The 23,257-nt window shown below is 35.5% G+C and overlaps 1 protein-coding gene across 3 annotated transcripts; it reads left to right on the forward strand.

Moving 5' to 3' along the window:
* The first annotated feature begins 732 nt into the window (after positions 1–732).
* Positions 733–5,181, forward strand: LOC149529085 (bark storage protein A-like). Of its 3 annotated transcripts, XM_089810104.1 has the most exons (7): positions 733–832; positions 1,073–1,225; positions 1,311–1,378; positions 3,269–3,424; positions 3,879–4,118; positions 4,229–4,408; positions 4,510–5,181. In XM_089810104.1, exons 1-7 carry the CDS (start codon positions 796–798, stop codon positions 4,666–4,668), a joined length of 993 nt encoding a protein of 330 aa, XP_089666230.1. In that variant the 5' UTR covers positions 733–795; the 3' UTR covers positions 4,669–5,181. The 3 variants fall into 3 exon arrangements, with proteins under 3 accessions (XP_089666230.1, XP_089666231.1, XP_089666229.1); XM_089810103.1 differs by lacking the exon at positions 733–832 and having other exon boundaries at positions 893–1,225; XM_089810105.1 differs by lacking the exons at positions 733–832; positions 3,269–3,424 and having other exon boundaries at positions 892–1,225.
* Positions 5,182–23,257: the final 18,076 nt, after the last annotated feature.

Below are 23,257 nucleotides of genomic sequence, written 5' to 3' on the forward strand. Positions count from 1 at the left end.
TCATAGTTGTTCGTAAATCTACTCATTGGAAAGCAATTTATTGAGGAAATCAGCTTTATGAGTTTGCATACAAAGTGTTTGACAATATTCCTTAAGTTAAATTTCTACAAGTCAAAGTTCAAATCAGGGGAGGATATTACAACTTCATGCTTCCATGGATTCCTTTCTCTCCTCAAACATTAGGGTTACAATTTCATCTGTGACTATAGAAATTGCCTTGTGAATCTCTCATCACTTATTCCTTCCCTCTCCTCTTCACTCCCCCTTAGAAAAAAAACCCCTTCACCATTTTAAGTTAACAAGCACTCCTAGCTTGTTTAAAAGATCTCATATAGGCACAATGAGGACAATGTTGGCATTGAATTGGGCTTTACAACTACCAATTGCAATTGCATAAAAGTTTATAAGACCTTTTCTACAAATTAATCATGTCCATATCTTGCAATTACAATATTTCTTTAGAACACATCCCTTTTGATGAATCTAACTTTATATTTTTATAGATTTAATTTTACTGAAATTAAAAGTAATAGAAATAATCATAATTTTCTAACATTTAATTTGTCAATAAATAATAATAAAAATATTAGTAAATATTATTATCTCTATTATTAACTCTTAAAATATAATACTTATTAAAAATAACAAGCTAAGAAATGATTTTTATACTTATAGAATCTGAATCCCAACTTTAAATGTTATTTATACTTATGAAACCCTGAATTGCAACATATTATTTTCTTTTGGCATGTCAGTACTCATGTCATCTACCCGACAGTTGAGGAGGGATGTCAGATGAAACAGGAGGAAGACGGAACGGCAGTGTTAAACGGTCACATTTCAAAAATCCATTTCCTCTCTCTAATGTCGCACGTGATTTTCCCCACAATTTTTGTTTTTATAATTGACAACCACGAACTCTAGATTGGGCGAAATATTCCCCCTCGTCCGAATTACAGGCCCAACATCTCTGTTAATCACAAGTTCTTTTGGGTTTCCAATATGGTGCTTAAGAATTTGGTGTTTATTCATCTGGTAGTCCTCATTTTCATGGCTGTTGGATGTAATGCAGAGCACTCGCCAGAGGATCTTGACCTGGTCGATAAAATAAACAGTGTCGGCCCTTATCTGGGTTTGGTCGTTCCTAACCCTTTCGAATTCGCGCCTCTATTGGCCTCCTCAATTTTTATACCCAATATAAATCTTTCTTATATAGATCTCTCTGGTAAGTTTTTCGCCGGCTGTTTCTTGCATGGAAAAATTCTAGGTTTTCATAGAATGTAATTATCTGTATACTTCTTGTTATGCAGGAAGGAGATTCCATGTAGGAGTTATTGCAGATCAGAAGGTCATTGTGGTCATGACAGGGCTGGCAATGGTAATTCAACGATAGGCTTTATTAACTCAACCTTTTTTTTTTTATAGTTGGATTTTTTTGTAAGTCTTGCTAGCTGAAAATAATAGTTTAGTATTTTTGTTTTTCTTCCTTAATGATACACATTGTTGCAATCGTCAGTATCATTGTTCATGTTGTTGTTTTTGTTTGATTGCTTCAGAAATGTTTTATAGATTAGACTTTCATCTATCAGGATTGTAGATCACACTAGGAACAGCATTAACAAGAAAATTATGAACTAATACTTTTCCCCAAATTTGTTAGAAGCAATATGTCATAAGATTATACATGAGTTCTATCTTTCACTCTAATTTGAACATTTTGTTTTGCAAATTCTTTCCAGCTGTGATTTTAATGGAAGTATGTTCGTGGTCAGCCAAATATGCTAGCTATTTTGGGGTTTGTGTGGATAAGGGTTTCAAGTTTGCTTTTATCTAAATGGAATAAAATATGCCCGTTCTAACCTTTTTAACATGTGAGAAGTTTTGTTAAAAAGATGATGTTCAGTGTTCATTCACTGTATCTGGGAATAGCACGTAAATGGCATCTGTTTGGTTAAATCTGCTTGTGTATTTGGAAATATGAAGTCATTTTGAATAGTATTTACTGTTTTTGTATTTCGAAATATAATGGTTTTCTGAATAGGATTATCTCGAATGATGTCTGGCAGTGTTTGAATCTCTTTGTAGAGAATATTGCTTTATAATCATTTTAGGGTTTTGACTTGTGTAAGCCAGTTAATTATAATTGTTTAATTCATTCTTAAAGATCTGAATGTCTTTCGAAACCCCTCCTCATAATAATCACTGTGCTGTGACCTTAAATTGAAAACTCACCAAAATCATTTTTTCAAAGGATAAAAAATTGAACTAAACCCCTGTTGATGAATATCTTTACCCTTGTAATCTGCATAAATTCCCAAAACTTGTATCCCAGTGGTGTAGTCGTAGGATAGAAATCGTGCTAAAGTTTTCAATCATTGTATGCATGGCATACTGAACCAATTTAATAAGCATAAATAATATACATGATTCAATCACCTTGCAGTTTGACAGAGTACAAACATTGTTTAGGACAGATTAGTTTACTGACTATTTAGATGAGATTATCACTGGGTATTGAAGGAATTATAGATTGAAGAATAAGCTGGCTTTCATATATTAGGATTTTGAAACTGTTTATTAGTCCTCTCAATTCAGTTTATGCAGCAGTTCCAAACTCTAGTTCTGATCAGGTTATTATGTAAGATATGTTTGCGTAACTTTTTTCCTAGATCTTATAAATTTTAGAATACATCTCAGCATTTTATGAACGATTTTCTCTCAGAAAAATAGTTAATGCTAAAAAGTAATTTTCATGCACACAATTTTTTGAATGTTCCATTTTGAACTTACAAGCTATTTGTACTGATGTGAGCTTTAGATCTAAATTGATTTGACACTGTAACGCTTCTTTCGAATTTAGAACTTAACAATTTTGCCAGCATCCACAACGTGTCTGTGATTTATCATCCCCTTTGAAAATCCATGAAGTCGGTTTGTGTCAAAGTTTATTCTATGTTAATGATAACCACAATCATAGACTGATTTCACGACCTCACCAACCTAAAAGGTTCCTTACCATAGGAATTAGGGAGAGGACCTTTAAGAATTAGGGAAAGGAGCTTTATTTACTATTAATTATTGATAAAAGTACCAATCTACCTATTTAAAATGCTATATTAAAAAATAAATAATAAAGATACAAGAAAATCAATCCTTGTCTTTTGACCTTAATCTAAATAATCTTAAAACATATCAATAATAGTAGCACGCCTCAAAGTCACCTTTAACTTCTAGCACATAACCCACTAATACTGTTATTTGGGTACAGATGAATGCAGCAATGACCACCCAGCTTCTCTTGAGTTTCTTCAACATAAAAGGAGTTGTGCATTATGGAACTGCTGGAAGTGCAAATTCTGACTATCATACTGGTGACGTTACTATTCCTCGCCAATGGGCTCACACCGGCCTATGGAATTGGCAGGTTCTAATAACATTTATATATTTTTCAATATATTTTCATTTTAATAAGAGAAAAAAGAGAGTATTTTTTTTATGGAGATCTTTCATGTCTTATGGCTGAATCTCTTCGGTTAAGAGTTCAAGACTAAGAGGTATTCATTTTGCCAAATTTATCCGGGACATAATTCTGACCTCATCCCTTTTCAATTTAGAACCAAACATAGACAAATACTTTTTGACATTTAAGATGAGATATTAAGATGGGTTAGGTGTTTTCCTCTATGTGGAGGCCAAATTAGGAAAATATATTCTCTCTGAATAAGAATACTTGTTTTGTTTTCTTTATTTTAGATTTCATATCAGTGATAAATGTTCAATATTTGGGATTTAAATTCATATGTATATATATCCTTCCCAACTTTTATATACACCCTTCCCAACCTGATATATACTGAAATATTAGTTTTATTGAGAAGACCTATGGCCAAGGAGAGGACGATGAGCTTGCCTGGGAATCCAATGGAGACTACACTCGTGATATTGGGTATCTTCATTTTGCCAACTACAGTACAGAAAAAGGCTGTGATAATCTACTTAATAATGTTTGGTTCAACCCAGATGAGATTTTCCTCAAGAATGGCATTCCAGAGGTTAGACAGCATGCATTTTGGGTTAATGTATCTCAAGCCTATTATAATCTTGCAGATCAGCTGGAGGTAATTCAATTCATATTATTCCTTTCCTATGTTTGCTTAGACAATGAATTATACATATGATTTCTAATCAACTTTGAATTTGAATCTGGAAACGTTGGAATGGTGAACAGAATGTAACACTAGAGTCGTGCATCAACTCTACAACATGCTTGCCCACCACACCAAAGATTGTGAAAGTAGAAAGAGGATGCAGTGGCAGCATTCTTGCTGCTAATGCTGCTTACAAAAACTTTCTTCATGAAAAATTTAATTGCACTCTCTTTGATATGGAGAGTGCCGCAGTAGCATTGGTAATAATCTAACAATCGCTCGAAGTGCATTTGTATGGTTCCCTGGTAATATTTGCTTATCTTGCTTGTTCTTTTGGTTTCCCTTTCTTTTTGATTTGCAGGTTAGTCTGAGTATGGAGATGCCATTCATAATAATCAGAGCACTCTCTGGTCCGGCTTTCAGCAACTTGGGAAGCAAAAATGCTGTGATTGCTGTCACTGAATTCTTTCATCTGCTTTCTGATTCATCCACAAATGATATAGAAATGTATGATCACTGATTTGAGGCCGCTCACTAACTTTTGTTTCTCTCAGAAAGAAAAACAAAGCATTACAGATCTTAACGGAGAATAAGAGAACTCAAAAGACAAATCAATCGCTGCACAAATAAAATGGTGCAACAAATTGATTGATTAATTATTTACCAGAACTGGTACAAATAGTTATATATAGACATGCTGCCCAAAACAGGAAGCCCCTGGGTCAGAAAAATGGCTGTACGCAAAACAGGGCCTTTGCCTTCAAATAGATAATCAAAACTGACAGCAAAAAATATGAGGCAGTTGATGTGGCGGTGAACATCTACATGTGCTTGTAGCCCTTAAGTGGGTCTAATATTCGTGAATTTGTGTTCTGTAACAAGAGGTCGTAAGTTTAAAACTCACGGAAGATGAGATATATATGTTTTGTGGTACAGTCAGATGCCTTTTACAAATAGGGGACAGCCTTTATCAGTGTCCAATAATGTAAATTGACATTGCTTTGCTTCATAATACGAAATTTCAATTCAATCATATTTTTTAATAAAAAATATTTAGTAGTAGTTATTATAAATATATTTTTATAATAAACAAGAGCTCTTTGGAAGCTGGAGTCCCTGTTTTCTGGGGTCATAATGGGTTTGTAGATGTAGAAATTGTTTGAAAAATTATTTTTTAGTTTCAAGTTTGTGTGTGTCTAACTGCACTATACTTGTTGTGTAAAGATTTCTATAGAGTGTCTTCATTTGTGTGAGACTTTGATTGTTAAAAAAAAGGTTAGTAGGAGAAAAAATTCAAATGATATTTTATCAATTTTTAGTTTATGTAATTTAGGTTCATTTAAGTTAAATTACAATTAAAGTTATTGAGAAAAATTAGAAATATAAAAGAGAATATAAAATCTACAATAATGTATGTTGATATTTTAGGTATAGCAGTCCTTTAAGGTATTCACCAGTAGACAAAAGTAAAGACATAAATGAACATTAGACAACAATGTTCATTAAGCATTTTCAATGCACAATGTTTCTTTATTTTAAATTAGTAATACAAATATTTAGATAAGCCAGAGCTATTGTGGGAAAACTTAATTTCAAATTATTGTTCTTGGAAATTTGGAAAACTGTAGTAAGTGTCAACATCAGAGTTTTCTTACTACGTGGTGTACATGTGCTCTAGATCTATACATGCGGGAAACAAAACCTTGCAACAAAGGTGGTGCCCCTATTTGGTACGACATGTAATAAGTGCTACATAGTGGCATGTATTTGCCGTAGGAGGTTTTATAATAATTTTTGTGAAACACAAAGGTGTCATAATGCTAGGTATTTGCAAAAAAAGTAATGAATAGCAAGAGAGTTGAAAGATTAAAAATAAGGATACATATTGAGTGGAATACATAAAGAAAACAACAAAGAAAATGAACATTTAACAATGGTTTTCCATCTCAATTTTTGATCTTATGTGAAAAACATACATTAATACTCATTTTGATAAACCTGTGCAATATTAATCATAATCATGAACACTAACTACTATTGAAAAATGATTTAAAAAAAATGAAATTAAAAGAAATCCATCATAGAGTTTCAATAGGCCATGAAAATGATAGATAGTAAATTTCTCACATGGACATGATATCATTGTAAGTGTAATCAAGATAAAAACATGCAAGTTGAATTTACAAACTAAGTTTTCTTAATTTGGGGTGTGTGTATTTGAGAAAAAATGTGTTGAGTATTTTGATAAAAAACCCTTTGAATCAAGATGGTCATTGCGGAAACCAATTTGAAAACTAATAACTGTTGTATAATTTTATTTGTATTGAATTTGATATTTTTTTAAAGCATTGATATGTTATTGGTGAAATATACTTTGCTTCTATTTATAATAATGAAATAAATGACTGTTAAAATGGAGATTACATCCCATCCTAAGGTGAATATGTATCTTAATGTGCTTGTTCAATCATTGTATATACTTAATTAATCCATAATTATCATTTGATACATACAAATAACTAAAGTTGTTTATGCCATGAATGTATACAAGTGTTTATTTTGTTGCATGTAATATCACTTAGAGAGCAGAGGAGGGAAGGATAAAAAAGCAGAAACATAAGTCTACAGAGAAAGATATCTCAATATATAGAGAGGGATGGGGAGAGAGAGGAGGATATATATATATATATAGAAAAAAGAAATAGGTAGAAAGAGAAACATTAAGAACTAAGAGATAAATGAGGAGCACAATTAGTAGAGAGAAGAGAGAAGAGGTATGGAAGAAGAAAAGCATAAGATAGTAGCAAAAATGGATAAACGGAAAGAAAGAGACGGGATGGGAGTTGAAAAGATGGAGGGAGGGAAAAATATGGTTAGAAAGATATAGAAGAACAGGAAAAATTATCTGCAACCATGAACGTTAGGGGAATTGGGATTTTTAATTATTTTTCCTGCATCTTCACTGAATGATATATCTTGGTGAGGTGAGATAAATTTTAAATGTTTCAATGCTAAAAGCTCTACCATCTGAGCCCTTGACTTTATGCTTGGGAATTTGCACAGGCTTATAAACACTGATGAGTCTGATACTTTTTTTTAAAGGTGTTAAAGTTGATAGCTCTACTTATAAGATAGAATACATCAGAAATCTATGATTTTGTGAACGAGATAATAGGGCCTCAGCATATTTAGATTGAACATCATATGTTCTTACTACCATCCTGACAAAGTCTGCATCAATAATAACTTCAGGCACCACCATGCCCATGTCAAGGACCCATTCATTTCTCGAAGGAAAATGTGACAGAAGTTTCCTATGCTCAAATAGAAATCATCATTGAATTGGCATAGTAGCATCTGTGACTTATCTAAACTAAAACGAATTTTTCATCACCACCGTTTAACCAGAAATAGTCAAATGCTCTTCATAGACCCCAGACATCGACAGAACAAGTCCTCTTCAAATCCCCTCTTTGCTCCACATGTTCAATCCATTTTCATAGGGTTTCGCTTATAGGTAAGGGTTTCAAAAAACATGCAAGCAACCAAGAGCTTGCTTCAAATATGAGCTTAATTCAATTTATATAAACAATTATATGCCAATTATGACAAATTCGAATCCAATGATCAAGAACCGGTTATGTGCACCAGACACCCTAGTTCTTCCAATATTTTTGGAGAGAGCAGTGAACAGCTGGAAATTCTGATTGCAATGGATAGTGATCACTAAAATGTTACAATCCATATTTTTATCCCAAAAGAATGGGCAAAAACTTGATCAAAATGGGTCAAAATCACCATTATTATGGAACCCCTTAGTTTTGGCGGAAAAATATTAATCAATTGTTGACATGTAAAAAATCCTTCAAGCTGGTGAGACTATCTCCATCCCCACCCCATTTCCACTTGTTCAAATAGAAAGAGCTAAAAAGTAGGAGATCCTTAGATTCGAAATAAACCTTTAGCCACTCAAAAAATTTAGCATGGGACCTTTTCCTCCACAAAAATAAAGCCCAAGCCCCTTCCATGGGACCCCTTCTTTAGTCTTGCCTAAGTGACAAAATCCAAGTCTGCCTTGACTCATGTCATAATTGGGCAACATTATGGCTTTTATAGATCCAAAATATTTGGAGCTTGTAGGAGTGTGTTTGTCAATCTAACCTAAGAGGATAACAAGACCAATTAAGGAAAATTTTAGGCCATAAGCTAAAGTGATCACCACAAACTTGGGGTGGGTTCTCAAAAAGACTCCACACTTGATAACTTAGAAGGATTGACCTACTATATATATAGAAGGATTGACCTACTATATATACTCAGCTAAATAAGATAACATAAGCATAAGGGTTTAGGGTAATTTGATGTAATGAGTCATTTTCTAGGATTCACAATTTAGAGGACATTAAAAATATAGTACATCTCCCCTAAGGTCACCTATACCTCTTGATTAGATGTGCATTTCAAATTACATCCAATAACTAAAAGGCTTCTTCAAAAAGAAAAAAGGTTTGGAATGTTGTAAAGATTGAATCATGCATTAATCAAGCAATAGTAAAGTTATTGGGTACATGAAACTAATAGTTGAGGTTCTCCTTGCATCATGGGTGCCTAAGTGGGGTTTTGGGTCAAGGAGGGATTTTGGAACCAATTCTAAGAGTGTGTCTACCTAGTGACATTTTGGTGTGGTAAGGTCCCAAGAAGTTAAGAGGCTAGGAGTTAGGAGTGGGAAAGGAATACAAAACATGAACATATGTGAGATGAACATTTCACACATGCCTTTTTGTGGCATGATGAAATGGAAGTATTAAGGGCATATTTGGGTAGGGAAATAGAAATATGAAGGGAGTGGATTGGAGATTTAGTCTTAAGACAAAACTCAAAATTGGGATTGGGAGAAATCATGAAACAAGACTATATCACATATCAATGTTGAACTTGGTAGTAAAAGTTGAGAAGGGGAAATATTAGATGAAACAACATCCATTGGCTACTTGTCACTAGGAATATGGTGTAAGGGTATTGGTTCATCCACGTAACTTAGGTCTAGTAGGGAAGGAGCAATGAAAGGCTAGGCATGGAGGGCTAGAGTAAATTAGTGTTAAGAAAATGTGTCTCGCCTGTAAATTTGCATATGATTATTATTTATAGTAAGTTAATGTTTAAGCAAAAAAATCATAAGCTTTCTTCAAAGGACCAGGTGGGCTGGATAAGGATGCCAATAGTAATACCCATTGGGGCATTCTTTATTGACTACTTGAAGACCTTATTGACTTTGCAATCCCATATGGGAATTCATTGTAAATATTGACAGATCATTGTAGTTCTTTGTGCTGTTTGGAGGTCAAAATGAGGCATGTGTAATGAATTCCCCACCCATACTAAAATGAGGATCAAGTCTATCATGTAACACCCCATCAAGGAAGCCAAGACAAATTAACCTAAAACATACTACTAACTTTACATATTTTTCCCTTAAGATTTTACAAAAAAAAAATGTGGAAGCAATGTAACATAAGATAACACATGCACATAAATAAAACTCAAGAATAGATTACAATTCTCAAGGGTTCCATAACATAGAGTTTCTTAATAGATTAATCATAATGATAAGATAAGAGCAAGTCTCCAAGAATAATGAACAAGAAATACAACTACAACAAGGATCATCAAATACTAGTATATGAATGGAAAAACCTCAAATGGTAAAAGATTCATTACCATCCAACCTTGTGGAACTTAAATGGTCCACTCCCACCACATTGAGGAAATAACAATGGACCCCACTCATATATCAAACACCATCATCAATCATAATTCAATCTATGTAAGGGATTCTAAAGGCTCTCTATCTTAAAAGGTACAACAAAACTACAAAGGTAGTACACACTAAATCAAGGAAACCAACACATGTAGGAAATCTATGGTGTATATAGGGAAGTGTCATCACACATGTATAACCCTTGAGTTTTGTGCTAGCATCCTCCATGGACCCAGACACTTAAGTGACCATATGTGCTATCAATAAACTATTGAAATAATTAGGTCCTAAGATTACTTTAGGAAGAGTGGGGCGAGGGTGAATTAGTAATCAACCAAAAATGAAAACTCGCTCTGATAAATTTTTTCCTTTAAACCTTCATTACACACATGTAATAAAGAGCTATTACTTGTATTGAAACACACAATAAGAAATAACCATCCAAATGCATTCAACATATGACACAAGGATTTTTCTCGTGGAACCAAATTTGGGTGAAAACCACAATGAGGGGATGTCCATGAATATAAGTGCTCTCTTCTAAAGTACGCTAAGTTATGAGTTAGCTCTGTTAGGAGCTTAGATAAAGTCTTGCTAAGAATTGACCCTATTAGGAGAACCTCGCCAAGGGATTTCCCTCTATCCCTATAAAGAGCTTTACATGTTAGGATTATCCTTGTGAAAGGACTTCAAACACTAGCTAAAGTGTCACCCTATTGAAGAATTTATGATAAAGATCTGTTAGGATCTATTCAATTAAGAGATTTAGCTTGTTGCAACTATTAGGGAACAATAAGTGTTGGAGTGATACGGAAATAACACTACTGTCTTTCTTGTACAAATACACTTAATCTCACACTTGTTCCTTGCATGGAGATACACTTTTCCTATGAATCAAACTTCTTGATTCACAATCTGTCACCACCACACACAATCTCTGTACCCTCACACTTTATTAATACATTTCAACAATTCATATTTTCACAACCTCAACACATTTTATGAAATTCAAAATTCCCTCCTTAGAAGTCATCGAAACAAGTTGCAATTGATTTTCATCGAAACATCAGAATCCAATCGCACATTGATTTGACAATTCAAGAGTTAAAATGCATTACACTTCCCTAGATTCTTCCACCTCTTCATGAATCATTGATCATATTGACAATTAAAAATCTATACCTAACATTCCACATCATTGTAGACACATCATCACATATCCTTCGATCTTCAATTGACCATACAAACTTATGTCTTTACCAATTAGGAGTCTAACTAATTGTTCTTCACTTCTTCACTGTCTACACACTAGAAACCTATAGCTCTAACCATCGATCACCAATCTTGAAATGTGTGCAACAACAACTCAATAGTATCACCAAGATCCAATATCACCAACCACAACACTTGATTCCATTCTAGTAGAGCATATCGATCAAATCATCTTCTATGTTCCTATTCTTGTTCCTACAATATGAGCCAACTTCCTATCTCCATCAAATTGACTGCTACTTGTCAACAAAATTATCATAAAAATGTGTGATCATAGAGATATCATAATAAAATTTTGTAGAAACTTTGTGCAAGACTGCACACCATAATTCACAACATTACTCTCACTTTAACTTTTCTATCATAACTTAGTACATCAAGAACATAGTCAACCAAGAACACTAAAGTTGACATTAATGACAACAACATAACTAATAGAACACATCATAAAACTTGGCAACATACTTTGTAATGCCCCGCCCGGAGATCCTTGGAAATAAGGATGAAATACAAGCCAGTTTTTTTTTTTTTTTACAAGTATGAATGCACATGACAACATCATACAGGGATCACAAAGATCACAATGGAAGACTTCACCACAATCCCGACAACCAATAGATCTTCGAACGCCACTACCAACTGGCACATGTGAACAAAAGCGAACAACCACCACAACAAGATGAGGGCTCAAGAAACGATCACTCATCAACAAAACACCAAGCTAGGGTAAAATGCAGACTCCTGAAATTTGGCTAAGCCTAAAATCTTGAAGCCTTGAAAATTGGCTAAGTCTGGATTTTTGAAGCCTTGAAATTTCCTAGAATCCTTAACTTATCTCCGAGAGGTCTGAAACCTATCTCAAAAGATTCGTCGCATATATTAAAATATATCTTAAGTATAAGAAATTAAATATACGTCAACTTATACTTATTTTAAACCCCAAGAGACTAAAACAGAAACACGAAAACTAGATTTCAAAAGAAATCGATAGTTTACAAAATGCAATAGCATAGGGTCAAAGAACATCCAAAAGGGTATCCAGATCAAGTCTAGAAAAGTTCGGATCATGATGAAAAGTGCTTGCTATCCACCCACGCAGGTTTTTATAAAAACTGTGTGATACTTTAATGCAGCATAGAAAAGTGTTATGCGGCATTTCTCAAGAAGGAGTGCGACACTTTTAGGGACAAGGTGATACTTTTCATTAAGGCATGCAAAACTTTAACAGTGTCGTACGATGTTTCTCTAAGAGGCGTGTGATACTGGAAAGTGTCACGTGACACTTCTCTAAATGGTGTGCGATACTCTTCCAGTGTCGCATGACATTTCTCAAGAAGACATGCGATACTTTACAGTATCGTACGATACAATTTTGTATGGGTGTGCGATACATTTTTAATGTCACACATTGCTGAACAAATGTCGCCCATAGAAAACAAAGACACTTCAAGAACTCAGAAAGGGAAAAAATAGACCAAAGAACCTCCACACCAGGGAGTACCGGATCCACACTTCGAGGCTAGAACACTTGAACCAAAACTGAGTAACTGAAATACAAAAAATGGGAATCTAACCATCTAACAAACAACAGCAAGGAACATACTGAAATAAACATTGAAGAGAACAAAAGCAACATCGCAATGTACAGAAATACATCTCAGGAACAAAACAACCAAACTAAGTATGCAGATCCTCCCATCTGTCAATAGCATCATAAGACCATCGTGGGTCCTAGCCATCCCCCGCGCGTAACATCCTAAGCCACCGACCAAATTGTCGGTACTGTCGTAATAGGGACGTCACTACTAAAAATATGCACAATATCAACATAAAGAAATCTAACATGCTAGTGATAACACATAAGATAATCCTATAGTAGATAACATCATCTATCACATGCTAAACAATAGTAAGCAACATATATACTACTAAATCAAGTAACATCATCTAATCATATGCTAAACATCATGATAAGGGAATGCATCAAATAAACTAACATCATCTAAACATGATATACGAGCATCCCAATGAAAGCACAAATCACAAGAAAGCATACTCCGAAACCTGAAGTACCAAGTGAAAACATCCAGCAATGATCACACTAGGAAAAAAGATCATCTTTGTACATAGTCCCTAGTAGTGGTGAAGGTAGCTACACCTCTCAACCATGTGGCACCCGTAGGTCCACACCTACCGTGCTGATGGAGATAATGATCCAACCACAAGCACACAAAAATCACAACATCCATGGCTAACACTCATGCTAGACAGTATGATGGCTGAACCAAGATCCTAAGACAATGCAAGGAGTACAGGTCCTGGTCAGACACTCAAAAGGCTACTAAGTAGGGGCTGACATCCTAGAGAGTTGCTTAGCATTGAAAAGCCCAAGCTCGAATCGTGTGTCCTCAAACTTAAATGGGTGCTCACACATTGTGTCCTTGAACTTAATTGGGTGCTCGCACATTTTACTTATCTTAAGTTTTATTAACAATCACACATTTTATTTAGTTATCACTTGCTTAAAACTTCTTATCTTCCATCAACCTCCGACACCATGAATGCTGAGCTATGAGGTAGAAGCCCCCTCCATATGGTACCCTACCCTACCCATGCTCATACTATGATAAGTGCCCGTGGGCATGAATACTCCCATTGTAACCCCAATGATCATAACTTTTGGCAAATCCACGGAAGATCGAGCCTCGCAAGTCACCCAAAAAATGTACACGCACGTACTCATGTGTGGCGCACCACCATCATGAAGATCATAACACAAGGATAGGAATGAGAACACAATGCAAAGAGAACACCCAATCGAAAGCAACACGGGAAGGATGGATTCTACACAAATCCCAAAGCCAACAAAATCATACATCATAAAATTACTCAACCGACCTCAACCCGAGAGTATGGATTTTACATGAATCCCAATGATGCAACAAGACCAAACATCATGAACTCACTCAACCGGCCTCAATCCGAGAGTATGGATTCGACACAAATCCTAGTGCTCATGAAACAACAGAAAAGGTGTAAAAGAAACAATAACATAGGTAAAAAAAATCACTCAACCGAACACAACGTTGGGAGTACAGATGCAACACACATCCCAATGCAACATAAAAGTGCAAAAGTGGTCTGACTGATATCCAAATGGATGATCAAGGTCCACAACCCACATTGTGCCAAGAAAACCCAAGAAAATAGGGTGGCACGCAAAATGAGGTAAAAACTCCAAATTTTGGAAAACTTCAAAATTAAAACCCATTTGACGTTTGGGCACAAAAGCCTCAAAAATCCAAAAATAAATGGAATCAAATGCTGTATGCAAAAACGGCCAGCATAATGGTGCAAAAACCCAAACCCTCATTTTGAAAAACAAGGAAATGTTCGTACTCACCCAACCGGGTAGAACTAGCATACATAAATGGAGGGGAACACTAGTTCTCAGCCTCCAAACAAATGGCTACCAAAAACAAAAGTAGAAACGAAGCAGAACCAATAAAATGGGAAAGCCCTACCTAATAGCCAAAAGGGCAAAACAAAAATTTGAACCAAAAAATAAAATGCCCACAGAAGTGGCTGAAAATCGCGGCAATCCAAGGTTTCCTCGAGCTGGATCCAACGAGCTCAACCTCGTGACGATCCCACGCCCGTAACTCCCACAATGAACAAAATAATAAATCATTATGAAGAGGATTTTGGGTTTTACTCTCCAACTTTCTAATTCAAAAGTGAGAAGTGAGGAATTAAATTCCTTTTTGGATACTTATTCACTTTTCAAGTGAATAATCAATTAGGGTAAGTAACCAGCCAACCTAGTTAAACCCCGAATCGACCCAAACAAAAATAGGCTATTGCTATAAATAGGAATTCATCTATGGAAAAGCTGTCAGAAATTAAAATAAAACAATTAAAAAGCTCGAAAACCCAAAAAAATAGAAAACTTCTTAACAACTTTTGCGACAATGCGAAACTCTAAATGCACAGACATCTCTCTTGTCTAATCACATAATGCAAATGAGTTCGAATTTAATAATCACCAAAAAGTTTAAATTAAACATTTAATTAAGGATACATCGACCATATAAGGACGACATTGGTAAAATGTGAATGGTTGAATCACTAACTCCATGTTCCACTACTAGGGATATAAATCCTGCACACTAAACAACACGATCAAGTGCAATTGCATATAATAACATAGCCGAAGCAATAAATGCATTAAATCACCTAATTTAACCATTCGTTTAATTATATTAAAATAATCTATTTACATCACTCACGTTCACATAAAGCATAACAACACAAAAATGAAGTAAATAACCATAGCATTAAATCCATCACATAACGAAATTAGAGGTATGTCCAAAAATTAGATAACCAGATATCATCATAAAACACACTGTCATCACAAAATGGCATCATCATGCAATATGATCAACTGAACAACATAGTAGTCTAATATCTATGATGCTGAAATCAAGGTATAACATCTGACCCTTGGGTCGTCTCAAATGTAAAGCATCACGTGAGTAACAAATATCTCTCTAATCAGAAATAAAACAAGGTAAATGTCTGCAACACATAACCAAATAATCCAACAAGAACAATCCATTTAATTACTTAAGCATTTAATAATGATTGATTACAGAATCAACAAAAAGACACTTAAAACACATAAGCAAACACATTCATAAACATGACTAACCACTGCTACAGGAACCTAGTCCAGTGTAGCATGGTAATAGTACATAGTGCAATCTCTGCACACATCTCAGGATAATCATGGAACAACCTCATGATACCACATTGATCCTAGTAACCACTGGCACAAACCTCAGTGAACCATCAATCACAATCTCATAGATCCGACAAAAGCATAATCAAAGCAACTAATTTAGAAACATAAATCCAAATACCTCGACGGTGTAGACCACTCAGGGTCACAATCATGATCCAACACAACAAAAGATCAGCAAGGTTGCATCCATCAGGACGACTTACAAAAGTCAAATGGGAGAGGCACTACATACTTCCTCATGCCATTAACATCAATTATGGCAACATAAACCTCTCCCATGAAAATGTCTACTAACCATGCAAGACCTGAATAAAGCATCTCCTCCCACTTCCATCCTAATTAAGATCCCAATCAAGTACTCATACATGAGTAAGGAACACATTATCTTATTAATTCATTTTAGAACCCCACACTTAATGTATCATGTTGCTAGTTTATTAATTTACTTACAATAAGTGATGATGGTAGTCACTTGCGAGCCCTAATATAATGATCCACTTGGGAATCCTTGGAAGAAAAGGCTAAGAAATGTATTGATTTTTTATTTTCTTATAATAAGGTGCCTTGCAGCATAATGGAGTAACCAAGTGCATTAATTAATCATCTTAAAAAAGATATGAAACTTAGGGAGCATGGTATAACTCATAACTTCACCTACAAAAGTGAAATTCTTTCTAACACTTAAAAATATTTCCAAGATACAAACTATATACTCAGAAGGAAGAACACACATTCTCAAGATTAACCTAAGGAGATATGGGTAACATCCACGAATCACAAGAGGGAGATACTATACTATTTATCCCAAGAAAGATGTTCTTTTTAACCCCAAATTAAAGTTCCTACTATGGTTAACCATACAAATTCACTTACCATGCTATCCAATTCCAAGCCATTAAATCCACATACAAGATGGAAATAGGCTTCACCAATGAATACTAATTCATTTTTTTATATGGATGAGATGGTATCTACTTGAAAGAGGGTATCTAGATCATTAGTTACATTTTTAGCAAGATGGACAAAAGTGCCCACTATCTGTGATATGACATGGGATGACATATCAAGAAACCAAAGTTTCATACAATACAATTGGGGTTCTATATGATAATATATTACCATACAATACTTTATGGTGTTTATTTAGATAAGATGCAATTTTAATTTAAAAACTGTTAGAATGAAAATCACTTGAGATGATTGACACAGTGCAAGATAGGAGAATCCCCAGAGGAGATGTCCTAGCCCCCAATAAATAACAACACAAAAAAAACACAACACAAGATATAAGATCTAATATGAAACACAACTCTTTATTCATGAAATATCTGATTACATGCAATGTGCTGGGCTATAAGGACTTCTCGATTATGACCAAATACAAAGCAAGTAATAGCTCTACAAGATCCCTCAAGATCCAATCCAAACCCTAGCTAGTCCATAGCCACACTCTGGTATAAGCCTCTAATAAGATCTAAACTTGTGTTCGCAAGCCACCAAGCAATCTCCTTGTTTCCCAAGCTGCAACTACTAGCTCTTCTCAAACTTTGCTCCTTTGCTTCATCCTTCTCTCCAAGCTTCTATACAAGAAGAGATCACACCTTTAGAGCTTGATTACAAATGCTCATATGCCTTTCTTAAATAGACACTTACCACCCAATATGTTACAAACACAAATAATGTAGGATAAAAGGTAAATGCAACTACCTTACAATTTTTTTAAAATTCCCACTTGTATACAACTAAGCACCACCATGTGGCCAATTAGGAAATTGCATAGACTTGTGGATCACAACAAATATTAAATGCATGATTTAAGGAACTTTCCACAAAATTCTAAAATGCCACCTACACTCCTTGATAAATGAAATAGCAACTATTTTTATTTATTTCCTCTTTATGCCACCTATGCACCTTGGTAGATGAAAAAGCCTTTTCTCTCCATTTATCCATTTTATATATTTTTTAAATTATTTTTCCTCTAATATTCATCACTTTCTCTCTCCTTTTAATTTTTTTTTTTGTCACACCCTTTTTTTATTTTGTGATGCAAGATGGTCCTGCATCAGACTCTCTAGGTAGATAGAAAAGTATGTCCCATACTTTGATGCCAAAATAAATTTCACCAACCAACTTCATCTTCACCAAAAGTTTCCAATCCATCCCAAAAAAAAAGAACAAATCTATACACCAACCATCTCGACTTCATCCATACAAACATCTAAATCGAATGAATCTCAAGAATCCAATCAACATGCTCACTTCCAGGAACTAATTAAAAATAATGCTTTGCCAGCAATCCATGTAACTTACGCAAATCAGGAAAACACAGATCCACAACATCATGTAGATCCTCAGCCACATTAGAAACACCCAAATCCACATCACTAATGAAATCCATATCAACCATATCAGCAGTAACTAGTACATCCTCAATCATCTAAAAAAAAAAAATGAATGCAAAAACATATCAACAACCATATGAAAATCCTCATCCACATGTAAATCCCCATAATCAGCAATCTCATCATCCACAATAGGATGCTCTACAATTTTCATGTCATATCCATCCAATTGATCATGAAAACAAGTATCATTTCTAAATTCAGCAAGGTTAGGATCCTCTTCTATAAGCTCAAGTATCTCAGCAACAAATGCAAGTTGCTCTACAAAGTTTCATATCAAATTCCACAAGCTGATTGACAAAAACAACCATACATACCTCTTCAGCTTCAATGAAGTCACCCTTTACCTCTTCCTCAATAAAAAAATGTCTTCTTCTTTGCACAATCTTCTTAACCAACCAGCCTACTCTCTTCAGAATTGGTAGACTCTAGCTCCATAGATCTTTGTAGAACTCAACTATCCCTTCCTTAACTCGATCGGTCAATCTAGCTTCCAACTAAGAAGACATCTCTGAAATCTTCTTCTCCACCACATCGTAGAAATTTTTGATCATCCTAGGGTCTAATCTTCTTGGAGGCATCTTCCAAGATCTTCACAAACCCTCTACAACAAATCCACACTCTTAACAATCACCAACTATATCAAGCTTTCAGTCAACAAGATCAAGTTTCCATCTTCACAACCATCGATCCATTCGCAAGTCCTCTACAATTGTAAGTCAAAACCATGATACGCCACCTCACAACAAAGATATCTAGGACTTTCAAAAGAAAAATCCACCATTAGATTAAGATCTTCTCAGATCAACTTCTCCCAAACCAAGGTGCTCATGCAAATTACCTCAACTTTGGTGATCTATCTACATGCTCAGGAACAACTATACTCTGATACCACTTAACACAGTGCAAGATAGGAGAATCTCCAAAGGAGATGTTCTAGCACCCAAAAAATAACCACACAACAGAAACATAACACAAGATATACGATTTGATATGAAACACAACTCTTTATTCATAAAATAACTTATTACACACAATGTGTCAGGCTGTAAGGCCTTATCAGTTATGGCCAAATACATAGTAAGTAATAGTTTTGCAAGAACCCTCAAGATCCAATCCAAATTCTAGCTAGTCTAGATCCACACTCTGATGGAAACCTCCAATAAGATCTAAACTTGTGCTTGCAAGCCACCAAGTAATCTCCTTGTTTCTCAAGCCAAAACTACTAGCTCTTCTCAAACTTCGTCCCTTTGTTTTATCCTTCTCTCCAAGCTTCTATACAAGAAGATATCACACCTTGAGCTTGATTACAAATGCCCATATGCCTTTTTTAAATAGGCATTTACCACCCAAGATCTTGCAAACACAACCAATGTGGGATAAATGGTAAATGCAACTACCTTACAACAAATATTTAATTGCCACCCAAATTCAACTAAGCACCACCATGTGGCTAATTGGAAAATTACATTGCCTTTGTGGACCACAACAAATATTAAATGCATAATTTAAAAAACTTTCCACAAAATTCTCAGATGCCACCTACACTCCTTGATAAATGAAATAATAACTATTTTTATTTATTTTCTCTTTATGCCATATATGCACCTCGGTAGACGAAAAATCCCTTTCTCTCCATTTTCCCGACTGAAATGTCCCTTTTCTGATTTTACATGATATTTCCAACCTCTAATCAGATCTTTAAAATCAAACAACTAATATCCCAAAGATCCACCAAATTCCTCAAGAAACCCCAAATCGGGTATTCTGAAAATAGTACTAAAAGCTTCACAACTTCACAAATTATTAATAAATCTGAAAATGGAAATTTTTACAGAACTTTCAGCAGCATAACAGCCTACAAATTGACATTTCCAGATCCGTATAGCCTTTACACAACAGCTCAAAAATGTAAGACCAAAACTATGCTCATCGGGCTCCCGAAATAGCACAAAATATGCTCGGAAACACCACAAAAACACTAATAATCTATCTCAGAAGTTTAATCACGTCCAAATATATATATTCAGCTCTATTTTAACATTTAAAAGTCTGATATACAGCAGCCACCCAAACTGATATGAAATACTCAACTGTAAACACCAAACTCATACAAAAACACACCCGAAAACTCACAAATCTGCACTGTTCAGCACAAAGGCAAACTCTGTATGAGCATGCACATGGAATGGCTTCAAACTCCCATCCTTAGCCTTCCTGGAAACCTACAAACTCCCATTCTTGGGTCTCCTTGGAAACCTGCAAACTCCCGTTCTTGGGTCTCCTTCTCCATAGGTTTGGCAGCCTCTGAAGAATAACAAAGAATGAGCAAAAATCAAGTTCTGGAATGAGCCCAAAATGCCTCCAAAACCCCTTAAAAGAGGGCATAACTGTAACTCACGTCCAAGAGAGGTTAATAAAACATATTTTAATAATAATTTTCATTTATTAGTCCAACGGTTTCCAAAGATTAACCCCCTTTTTTCGAAACTTCACTTTCTTGGACCTGCCTGCCTTAGCAAAAATTATTATTTTTTAATTATTTGAAAAGGGGACATGACAAGTCCTCCCCTCCCAAACATTGCTTGTCCTCAAGCAATGGCTGAACAATAAACCAATCAATCCACCTAGATCCCAAATGTAGTCATGAACTATACTACTACCAATTAACACAGGCTCCTGCAATATCCTCTGCAATATGACCAAGATGAATCCATAATCAAACTGACAATTATAGCTCAACCAAACTCCAAAATCACCACTACCACAGTCAAAAACCCATGAGACACAAACTCTTAGAACATTAGAACCCAAGTAAAGTGGACAAATCAAACTGCCAACACCATAAATACCATCAACGCATCCCATTGGCCTATACGGAATGCACAATCCAACTCTGCAACAATGGTGAATGCTCTCAAATGAAACTATACCAAGTATGGAGAATCCACACACTGTACAACTCCTGTAGTCAACACAACTCTGTAGATCATCAGCCACTGTCTCATAACCATAACTCCCATGCACCCCTAATGGTGAAAAGCCATCACAAGATAAACAACAAGAAATGGAACCCAAACCAAATTTTCGTGCCATCAACTCCTCAACACAAGGATCATTTGCTAACTGATGTACATGACCTGCAATATAATGTTGATTAAAAAACCCAACCTCAATCAACAACTCACCATGAACAAGTGATATAACCCACTGTGACTGATCACTAGCTAAGTCAGGAGATGTCACAGCCAAAGGAGTAGAATCAATAACAACACCTGCTGAAGCATCACTCCAAAACTCCTTCTCTAAGTCATGTATTATCAAGCTATCAACTGTAGGACCTATCACCATGTCGTGCCCATCACAACTCTCATCCCGAGGCATCAAACTATTCCATAACTGATGATAAGCACTAGGAACCAAAGTACATCTCTGTATCATAATCTCATCAACATGGTCATCAAAGGTAAATTGATGAGCGTACCTCATAGTGTAATGCTGATAGAATGCACCAATCTCAGTCAGTGGCTCAGACTGTAATCTAGATGAAACTAACTGCAATTGATCATTAACCATGTTGGAACTGACTACTACCTCCAAAGATATCACCAAGGGAGTAGTATTACTAGCAAGAACCATGCCAACTGTCGACTCACCAACATCACACACGATCTTTGATGCATCTCTAGTCTCTGTTCCTTTAGTACCAGAGGCCACCACCATGTCAGGCATACAAAAATCTGCTATAACACCCAAATCAACTGAACCTGACTCTAGTGGGAATGAACCTGATATGCCAATGTTAGTATCAAGGATGGATGCATCCCCATCTCCACTGTCTCTGACAATCTCGACCATGGACATCCTCGGATCACCAAACACCATAGCTTGTGACTGTATAGAATTAGGTAAAGACTGTAGTTGCTCTAACTCCATGGTCACCTTAGCCAAATGAAGCTGTGACTCCTTGAAAGCCAACTGTGTACTCTCAAGAATCTCAGAAGTCACCTCAAGCTACTCAGTAAGCTCACTCACCTCATCTTCCTTGGCCAACAATGCATCATATACTGTACTACCCCACTCCATAAGATAATCTCTATTGGCTAGCAACTGCATATAATTTTGTCTCAAAATCCGAATAGCCTCCCATAAAGAGTGGATCTCTGTCAAGGAAAGATAGCTACCTTCCTGCTCATCACTAGTAGGAGAACCCCATCCATAAACTGCTAACAACTGACGAATAGCATCGAAATGCTGGCAAGTGATAGCAATGTCTCGATCACTAACTCTCAACTGATTAGACACATGATGGCGCTGGCTTGACTGTCTCCTACAAACCTCCTCTGATGCATTGTTTAAAATAGTATCCTCAAAGTTACTAGTCTCTAGAGTATTACCATCCATATCGTGTGAATCAAATCTAACGCTCATATCAACATACGGAGTATCAAAAACATTAGCATTGCTATCCAACTCCTCTATACCCAAGGAAACTAAGTCTTCAAAACTGCCCACTGCATCCTCCTGGATGTCATCAATGCCAATATGATCCTGGGACTCATCTATACAAACTGCCAAATATGAAATATCATCAACACATTCTAGCAAGTGTGGTTGACTAGATATATGAACAAAGCCCAACATCGGTGTATAAAAACTAATACCAACATCAGACAAGATATTGGCACAAGAAAAGACAACACCGTGTAATTTGCTAATCAACTCCATGATAGCACCCAAACAAACACTGCTACCAAAAAGTGTTAAAGATCTCTAGTCAACTGAATCCCAAACACCAATATAACAATCTCGAGTCCATATCCGTAAACTAGAATCAACTGGTAACTCAAGAAAACTCCTCGCTTGA

The sequence above is a fragment of the Cupressus sempervirens genome, chromosome 11, assembly GCF_028749045.1.
Source record: "Cupressus sempervirens isolate cs-2001-9-10 chromosome 11, ASM2874904v1, whole genome shotgun sequence".
NCBI classification, from domain to species: domain Eukaryota; kingdom Viridiplantae; phylum Streptophyta; class Pinopsida; order Cupressales; family Cupressaceae; genus Cupressus; species Cupressus sempervirens.